The sequence below is a fragment of the Dasypus novemcinctus genome, chromosome 23, assembly GCF_030445035.2.
Source record: "Dasypus novemcinctus isolate mDasNov1 chromosome 23, mDasNov1.1.hap2, whole genome shotgun sequence".
In the NCBI taxonomy this organism is placed as follows: domain Eukaryota; kingdom Metazoa; phylum Chordata; class Mammalia; order Cingulata; family Dasypodidae; genus Dasypus; species Dasypus novemcinctus.
In genome coordinates this window covers 18312011-18321927 of record NC_080695.1, presented here as the reverse complement: position 1 = coordinate 18321927, position 9917 = coordinate 18312011, and the positions used below count along the sequence as shown (strand labels likewise).

At 48.2% G+C, this 9917-nt stretch overlaps 1 protein-coding gene across 1 annotated transcript; it reads left to right on the top strand.

The window, feature by feature from the left end:
• Nucleotides 1-1977: 1977 nt before the first annotated feature.
• TBL2 (transducin beta like 2) lies at nucleotides 1978-9648 on the top strand. The gene is made up of 7 exons (XM_004452137.3): nucleotides 1978-2181; nucleotides 3555-3685; nucleotides 3942-4126; nucleotides 4589-4737; nucleotides 5104-5230; nucleotides 5637-5789; nucleotides 6011-9648. Exons 1-7 carry the CDS (start codon nucleotides 2052-2054, stop codon nucleotides 6471-6473), a joined length of 1338 nt encoding a protein of 445 aa, XP_004452194.1. The 5' UTR covers nucleotides 1978-2051; the 3' UTR covers nucleotides 6474-9648.
• The last annotated feature ends 269 nt before the right edge of the window (nucleotides 9649-9917 follow it).

Here is a 9917-nt window from a genome sequence, read left to right as displayed (position 1 = left end):
CTCTACAGCCTCCCTCCTCTCACATTCCAAGGATCCTAAATCACCAGTGGTTCCTGGGTCACATCATTCTACTATGCCCTTGCAAAGCAGGACCAACCCACCAGGAGGGAGCTCTAGGCTTTTCTCTCCATCTGCCCACACCTTCCCACCTTCCACTTCATCCTTTCCCTGGGTTGGACAACACTTGAGGGAAAAGCAGAGCCTTCCCACAGCCAGAGTGGTGGGATGGAAGGAGTATGGCTCTTGGAAGATAGTGAATCTGGGTTCGTTTCTGTCCTATCACTTATTTCCTTCTTGAGATTGGGCACATTACTTAAGTTCTTTGAGCCTAGTTTTGTTTGTTTTTAATCTGCCTTAAAAATTAAGTTATTTCATAACACCACCTGTCTTGAAGGCTGCTGTAAAGATCAACTGACTTCAAGGTTGTGAAAGAATTTTGTCACCTAGACTGAGTTGTACAAAGAACAGTTACCCTTGCTTCTGCTTATCCTCCAGATCAATAGACTGGAGCCTTGCATTTGTCCCCAGGCAAGTCACTTAGCTTCCTAGAGCCTCAGGCTTCTTATCTGTGGAATGAGAATGTGAGAAGATGAATTGGAATGCAAAGCTCCTGGATTGATGAATGTCCCTTATCCAAAATGTCTCTGGTAGGGAAAGTGGTTAATGGCTAGACCTGCAATTACTGAACAGGCAATTAAATTAGGGGAAAAGAAGGCCTAGGACGCTCTGGACACCCCTTCCAGACCTTTTCCACTCCACTGCCCACAGCTGAGACAATGCTGGTTTCCCCCAAAGGACAACAGGGAAGGAAATGGGGCCACTCCATTTACTCTCTGCCTGGATATCTTTCTTCACCAGAGGCTACAGCACTGACTTGTGTTATTCAGCGTCTGAAGCAACTTCTCCTCTCAGAGGGTACTTCTGAAGGCTGGAGGGCCGACTGTCATGGGAATCCCTGACCCTGGCACCTCAACTTGCTGGAAGCCCACAGAGCAGAGCACCTCTGCTCTGGGACCATTCCCACTCCATTCAGGCTCCCTGTGAACCCACAAGCTTCCTGTCTCCTGACTTTAAGACCTGGGGGTCTGATCCAAATTCTATCAATTTCTACTTCAGAATAGGTCCTTTTTTGGTGAAATCTGAAAAAGCTCTAGATGGTATCAATGTCAATTTTCTGGTTTTGCTATTGCATTGCGCTAGAACTATGCAAGATTTTACCTTTGGGGGAAACTGGGTGAAGGGTACTTGGAATTCCCTGGGCACCCTTTCAACTCCCTGCGAGTCACTGTGATTTCAAAGTAAACAGTTTTTTGTTCGTTTGTTTTTAAAAATGTCCTTTTCAACTTTCTGTCCACTCCCCAGGCCACCCCCAAGTCCACCCCTGGATCCTTTCAACCACTGCCCAGTTTTCTTTCTGCCTTCGGTCTTTTCATTCACTGGTCCATCCAGAGAATTTCCCTGATACCAGTTTTGTTACATCTCACTCTAACACCAGCACAGGCTCTTCTTGGCTTGCAATCTAAGCCTTTCCAACCTTACTTGTCACTACTTATTATGCTTATTCGCCTCCGGTCTTCGCTGAGCCTCTCCTACACTCCAGATTCTGGATTGCGCTTTCGCGCCCACGTCACCATCCTACCCAAGAGGAAAGGCCCATCAGATTCCTCCCTGACGCTAAGACTTTCCCACCGGTTAAATGCGAATAATAATCCCAGCCCTGCCTCCAGGAAAGGATCCAGTGTGATCACTGTAAAAGCTATTTTAATAAGTGGTTAGCAGGAATTTACTCAGGGGACGCCAGAGCAGGGCAGGCTGACTTCGCCGAACACTCCCATCGCCACCCCGCATGCCCGCGCGCACTTGGACAAAACAGCCTCTCCGGCCCCGCGCCGCGGACGGTTGGGCCCCGCCCCTCGGAACGCCCCAACGGAAGGCCCCGCCCCCTCCAGCCGCCCCAACGGCCAGGCCCCGCCCCGCGTGCGTGCGCGGCCCCGCCGAAACGTGCAGACGCCAGCGTCGCCAGAGGCTGAGGTGGCAGCGGCCCCGCCGAGATGGAGCTGCCGCTAGTGCCGGAGCTGATGGGGCTGTCGCTGTTGCTAGGGCTGCTGGCCCTGATGGCGACGGCGGCGGTGGCACGGGGGTGGCTGCGCACGGAGCGAAGTTCGTGCGACCGGCCCGCCGGTGAGTGGGGCCGGGCCGGGGCGGGAAAGGGGGACCGCGCTCCCGGCCTCCCCGCGGTCCGAGCTGCGGTCTGGGCCCGCGGGGTCCCCGGGGTTCCCTTGGGCCCCAGTGTCTCCTCCAGTGAAATGAGCTTCGCTGGCAGAGAAGTACCGCCTCGGCCGGCTTGGTCGCGTCCCCGGGGCAGAACTTAGGCCCTGGGTCCGGCGGTGGCCGGGGCCAAGCACTTGCCCTCTGAGCCTCAGCTTCCCCCCGGGGTTGCTAAAGAGCTCACCGCAAACTCTTAAGCGCGCCACATGTTCGTTGCCTGATGAAAATGGGGATCGGGCATTCGTTGGTGAGCGCTCTCGCACTCGTTCCACCACCACCCGCGGACTTTCACCGAGTACCTGCTACCCTGTGTTAGGCTCGGGGATTTATGGGCGACTAGAGCCTCTAACTTTAAGGAGTGAAGAAGCAGTTAAGGGAGAGAGGATGTAAAGGTGCCAGTGAAAATGTAGTATATAATAAGTTGCATAGAGGAGATCAGTATTAGAAACTGAGGAAGTTCGAGGGAGGGAGTGGGCAGCTCTGCTTTTTCTGGGGATCCAGAAAGTCTTCACTGAAAGTAGAGAACTGGTGAGGTAGGCTCTTGAATAGTGGATGGGGAAGAGTTTGCCAGGAGGCCAAGAAAGGAAGAAGGCGAGGATTCGGGAAACAGCATTTGGTATGATTCCAGTGAGGGGGGACAGGAGGGACAAGGCCTGGTGGTGGCCGTATTTGTATGCTGGACCGAGGAGTGTTTTGTTGTTTTTCCTGTGGCATTTGGAGAGCAACTGTAGAATCGAACACACGCCAACTTCGTACTTTGCCTGGTTCTCAAGTAAATAAGATAGTTTATGCAGAAGTGGCTGGCAGCAGGCCTGGCCTGGGCTGGGCGCTCCACATGTTAACTTCCACCCACCCACGAGTGCTCTCTGGGACTCCTCTGAGCCATTAATGCTTGTGTTGTGTACCCTGCTTGTCCCTTTGTATATTTTAGCTCATCCAGTTCTCACAAACTCTCTTTTAAAGAAAAGCAAGGCCCAGAACAATTAAGGAACTTGGCCAAGGCCAACACCACTAGTTAGGGTTGTGCACTTTTTTCCTTACTTAGCTCCGCCTGTGTACCCACCAAACTGGGCCAACCCAGAGGGGACCTTTCTCTGATTTGCATTGAGATGCTATATGGACTCCGAACCCAGGGCTGGTTCCAAAGACTCTGTTTTTACCCATGTTACACTCTTTCTTCTCTAGGACAGGGGGCCATATCTGGTTCATCACTTGCCTGGCAAATCATAGGTAGTGAGTAAATGCTTACTAAGTGCCTGGATGGATGACATGGCCCTTCCTTACAGGCCAAAAAGCAAATGGATTGCCTCTTAACAAATCCCTGGGATCCAAGAAGCAGAAACAGAATCAGCGGATTCGCAAGGAGAAGCCTCAACAACACAACTTCACTCACCGCCTGCTGGCTGCCGCACTGAAGGTACATACAGGTACCTGTGCACAACACACACACACAAACACACTCCTACAGACTTTTCAATTTTAGTACTCTGTGCATGTTACAGACCCCTCTACCTCTGACCAAAGTCAATGCGGATGCCCTATTCTATGCTTTTTCATCCCATACGATCCTCAGCTTGCTTTTAAGTCAGGCCCCAGGGCCCCAGAGTCATGGCTGCAGGTTGGACTTCCGCAACTATCTGAGGGGTTCACACTTCCTGCAACCCTTCCCCTAGAGCCACAGTGGAAACATATCTTGCATGGACTTTAGCAGCAATGGCAAGTACCTGGCCACCTGTGCAGACGATCGCACCGTCCGCATCTGGAGCACCAAGGACTTCCTGCAGCGGGAGCACCGAAGCATGAGAGCCAATGTAGAGCTGGACCATGCCACCCTGGTGCGCTTCAGCCCTGACTGCAGGTGGGACAGGATGGAGCTCAGGTTTTCCTGCAGAAGCACGGCCCCAGGCTTATATCCTTCCCACATCGATTTGGGGTAGTGAGAATACATCTGGGGTCTCCCTTGGGGTGGCGAAAAAGAAAATGTATAGGCAGCGTGAGCACTGCATGGTGTTCCTTGGAGGGCTATGCAGCTACACAGCAAGGAAGCAGGGAGGCAAAGATCTCTTCCTACTCAGAAAGTACCAAAGCTGGCTTCTGGGTTATTCTTGGAAACTATAATGTTTTTCTAAACCCTAGAGGGAAGCTAAAGGCACCAGAGCTATGAGGCTCCTGTTTTCTGAGTTTTAAGAAATTTTGAGCCAAGAGATTAAGTTGTTAGACTAAGATGTAGGGCATACACCCCCAGAATCTAGCATATGACCTGATACACTAGGGGTCCGTGTCCAGAGGAGTGAGCGGCTTGTCTGCTACCTGTCTCTAGAGCCTTCATTGTGTGGCTGGCCAATGGAGACACCCTCCGTGTCTTCAAGATGACCAAACGAGAGGATGGCTACACTTTCACAGCTACTCCAGAGGACTTCCCTAAAAAGCACAAAGCACCAGTCATCAACATTGGCATTGCTGGCACAGGTGAGTGGCATTCAGAGCATGGTGATTACCCAAAGTAGAAGAGAGAATGGTTTCTCCTCCCCAGTTATTGTTGCTGAATGTATTTAATGCTGACTGAGAGTTCAGGCCCAGTGTGATAAAGGGACTCTGGCTCTAAATAGCCTGACTCTGCTCCCCTGGGGTCCTGGGAGCCACGGCAAGTCCCCAGGGGAGGCAGGTAAGAGTCACAGACGTCAGCAGATGGAAAGCCTTAACTGGTGACCCTTGACCCTGGAGGGGGAGCATGAGTACAGCAGGGTCCCTCACAAGAGTGCCTTGGAGAATGACCGTTGATCAGGTCATTGTCCTCACCAGCTCATATCACTCACTCCCCCCCCCCACCTGCAGGGAAGTTCATCATGACTGCCTCTAGTGACACAACTATCCTCATCTGGAGTCTGAAAGGTCAGGTGCTGTCTACCATCAACACCAACCAGATGAACACTACGCATGCTGCTATATCCCCTTGTAGCAGGTGAGGAGGAAAACCTTTGGCATCTGGGATCAGGAGAGGTTGGGGTTGGGGAGCAAGGAGAGAGCCCAGAGCCAGCTTCAAATAAGAGAAAATGTGGAGTCAGGAGACCTTGATTCAAGTCCCAGCTCTCCCACTTGCAATGACATGATCTCATGCAAGTCACCTCGTTTCTTAGACTCGCTTCCTTCAGCTATGATTGTAAAAGGATGGGGGTGGAGGCACTTTGTGTCTTATGGAGTAGTTATGAGGGTGAACTGAGATCATGCTATATATAAGCTCTTTGTAAAAGATAGTGTTACTTTAAAATATGACATTATTTACTTTCTCAGGAAAGAGGTTTACTGGGGTTTAGAAAAATAAGATGGCCTAATTTTAAATCATAAAAGAACCTGGGGTTTTATGGCAGGTTTGTGGCCTCGTGTGGCTTTACCCCGGATGTAAAAGTTTGGGAAGTCTGCTTTGGGAAAAAAGGGGACTTCCAGGAGGTTGCACGAGCCTTTGAACTGAAGGGCCACTCTGCAGCTGTCCACTTCTTCGCTTTCTCCAAGGACTCCCGAAGGTGAGTGATCCTCTGATTCCTTACCAGTGGCTCTTGGTCCCTCTTTTCAACCAGCATCCTTCTGCCTATCATGCAGGTTGCTTTCAAGTGGGTGGGGTGCCCTCAGCAGAAAGTAGATGTAGCAGTGCCATTGACTTCCTAGCTAGAGCCCCAAATGGCTCTCCCAGTGCCCTCCCCTCCACGGTGTGCTGGGACTAGAGTTGTGATTTTCCTTGCTGCAGGATGGCCTCTGTCTCTAAGGATGGCACGTGGAAACTATGGGACACGGATGTGGAGTACAAGAAACAACAGGACCCCTACTTGCTGAGGACAGGCCGCTGTGAAGAGGCAGGCACTATGCCGTGCCGCCTGGCACTCTCCCCTGATGCCCATGTCTTGGCCTTGGCCAGTGGCAACAGTATTCGTCTCTACAATACCCGGCGGGGTGAAAAGGAGGAGTGCTTTGAGCAGGTCTTTGGGGAATGTATCACTGACTTGTCCTTTGACATCACTGGCCGGTTTTTGGCCTCCTGTGGGGACCGGGCAGTTCGACTCTTCCACAACACTCCTGGCCACCGGGCCATGGTGGAGGAAATGCAGGGCCAACTGAAGCGGGCCTCCAATGAGAGCAACCGCCAGTGGCTGCAGCAGCAGTTGACCCAGGCCCAGGAGGCCTTGAAGAGCCTGGGTGCCTTGAAGAAATGACTCTGGGAGGGGCAACGGGAGGGTCCTGGCTACTTGCTGCTGCCGCTCCTGCCACTTTTCTTCCCAGGCACTCACCAGCCGGAAACCTGTGGACAGGAGTATTTTGATTATCTTATTAGAGACCCCTCTCTTCTTTTCCCATCAAAACTATTCTTGCCTGCTTAGATCTCTCCTTTCTGGCTGTGACTCCTGGTCTGCCTTGATCTCCCAAGTTAATGACTAAAATGCTTCTCTTTTCCCTGGGCCTAGGGGGTGGAATCTCTCCTTACGGGGCACCAAGGAGAATGGTAGTTGGAAGAGAGAGAGAGTGTGTGCTCTTTGGCCTTGTGGCAACATATCCTGGTACCCAAAGAAATTTACAATTGTTGAGGCAAACCCTAAGGAACACCTGAGTACTAACCAGCAATTTTACAGAAGTGGGAAATGGGGATATCTTCCAATTACAAAACTGTGTTGTGGGGTCAGGGAAAGGCTCCTGTTTATCTAGACAAGACTCCTAACTCCACCAAAAGTAACTAAGGAAAGTATTGTTTAAATGTGATTAAGCACTAGCTAGAAAAGGAGGGAAGGGACATTCCATACTCCAGGAAGAGAGAACATCCTAATGTTCTCTGTATGGATAGGTAAAAGCTGGGGTTATGCCTCACTGAGCTGTAAACATTCCATTGGTCTTTTTAATATTGTTCTTTTGTGTGTTTCCTTTGACAAACAGTGAATTTCTTCAAAAGGGTGGGGGAAGTAAGGATTTTATTCTGTGCCTCAGTTTTCTTACTTGTAAAATGGAGTATAATCCTCTCCTGTGTCGTCCTTGCAAAAATTTTATTAGGGCATGAGGGATTTGGAAGAAAGGTAGAAAAGAGTAATGGTGTATGTTATCTATTGTCCAGTGTCATTTATTAACTCCCTGATAAAAGTGGGAAACAAACTGGTTTGAAACTGAATTAGAAAGAAATAAGCTCATCCTTTGGGAAGGCAGACTTTCTGGGACCTGATCATACATAACCTACCTGGTTTCACTTCAAGTTGTGTGGAGGAATCATAAAACCCCAAGAAGGGGCTCTACTCTTCTGGGAGATTCCATGATGCTTTTAGTTCATGAAATGTTTTGAGTGCCTACTTTGCCCAGCACCATGCTAGACAGTGAAGATAAATATAAGGTATGGTCTGTTGTCCACGATGGTAGGTGGGAGAGAGAACAGGTACATGGGTATCTCTAAAGTGCTATTTGTCAGTTCATTCATAGCTGTAGAAAACTTGTAAAAAGTAAAGGCAAGAGAGGATTGAATTAGGACAGAGGCAATGAGTATGAAGTTGAAGGGACATAGTTGATAAAGAGGTTAGGTATTTTATTTTAAAAAGTTTGAACTTTTTGAGTATTAGGACTGCTTGGAGGTAGGAGGTAAGAGAAGGGAGGTATCTAGGAAGATGAGTCCAGTACATTCATACAAAATCAATTTTTGACCTCCCTACAAGTTGTACCTCTGCAGTCTTCCCAACTCTATAAATGTTTGAGCAAGCCGCAACCTTGGAGTTATCCTTGATTACGCCATTTTCATTATCCACCTCCCTGCTACCATCCACTCCATCAGCAAATTCTTTTGGATATATTCCAGATTGTATCCTGGATCTGCTACTTCTCTCCATCTCTTCTGTTACCATCCTGGTCCTAGCGACTGTCATCTACTGGACTACTACAATATACCTTCCTGATTGGTCTCCCTGCTTCCTTTCTTGCCTCTTTAAATCGCTTTTCCATATATCAGCGATCTTTTGAAAATATGAACCAGATCATATTATTCCCTAGTTTTAAGAAAAAGCTCCAAAGATTTTCCTTCACACTTGGAATAAAATCCAATATATTTCCATGGCCTACAAGGCCATATGTAATCTGGCTGCTTCCTTCCTCTGGGCCTTTTTTTACACACTCTCCCAACTGCCCTAACCTTGCTATTCCTTGAGCAAGCCGAGTTCTTTCCAGCCTCAAGTAGAACTTATGCCTCTGCTGTTCCCTCTCGGAAGCATTTTCCTTTTCTGTTGACAGACTCGTCATGCTTGTCATAATTCAGGTCTCAGTTTAAATAACACTTCAGAGAGATTCTCCCTGACCACCCAATCTGAAGTAGCCCTTTCCACCAATCATATCACATCTATCACATTAGCTTATTTACTATCTGAAATTATCTTGTTAGGATATTTGCTTGTTTCAGGTGTTTCAGCTAAATGCTTGTGGAGGTCAGGTGGGCAATGTCAAAATGCATGGGGCCACTCACCTGGGTTTAAGACAATAGGAGATGGTACGGATAAGCTGGAGGGCCTGTGTCCCAGGTAAAGGGCAGGGAGCTAGCTGCTGCTTGTGATTATTGGCCAAAATTGCCCAATTCAGAGATGCTTGAAGTTGGCAACTTATTAAAAACAATTTAAGCACTGTGTGAACCTAACAAAACCCCAGTGTGGGCCACAGGCGCGTCTCATTGGCAGCTTTTGGGTTGTTCCTTAACCTGCCAGAATATGAGTTCCACAAGGAGAGAAGGCTTGTCTATCTTATTTGCTCTGTAACCTAAGCACAGTGCCTGGGACAGAGTAAGCACTCAAAATGTCTCAAACTAGGGACAGTTGACAAATTCTTGTACCCTCTGTGTGTGTCCTTCCAGTTATCAGGAGAATGAGACAAAAATACTTTGTATATTTGCTTTGAGAAGAAGCTCTGGTATTATATACCTAGGACAGGAAGTCACCATAGAATGTTGAGTAACTGAAGCGCCAAGCCTTGGGTTCCATTTTCAGCTGGGTCACTTTCTGACTCTAGACTTTGGTAGATCACTTGACTCCTCTGAGTTTGTTACCTCACGTGTAGAACAGGCATCATCTCTGTCCTGCCTGCTTTGCAGGGGTGTGAGTTTGCCATGAGGTGAATGAAAGCACTAGCACCACAAAAAAGTAATCTCAAAACAACAACAAAAAAGTCATCACAAAGACTCAGAGGAAGAAAGTGCCTCTTACCAGAGGTGAGGTTGCTTCTCTTACAGCCCTGGAGGTGTCTGGATATTAGCTAAGAGCAAAGGTTGCCACATTTTGTGATCAGAAATCCTTGTGTATGCAGGTGGCATTAATATTTTAATATTACTATTTCAACTTCATGAAATTTTTCAAAATAAAAAATTGAGGAATATTAAAAGTTGTAATATGTAGCCTATTTTAATCAATTGTCAAAAATAGAAAAAAGTTTGAACTACAAAAGTGCAAAAAAACTTCTGGATAATCTTGATCAATGTCCGTCAAGGTAATAAGAATATTCATATTTACAAGATTGTTCTCTTATTGGAGACTCTAAGCAGTAAGTAGGAATTTCATATTATTGTGATGAGGAACCAGTGATGGTGGCTTATTTTACAAAGCACTGGATGGAAGTCAGCATTGTCCAGAATTGATCATACATCCATAAAC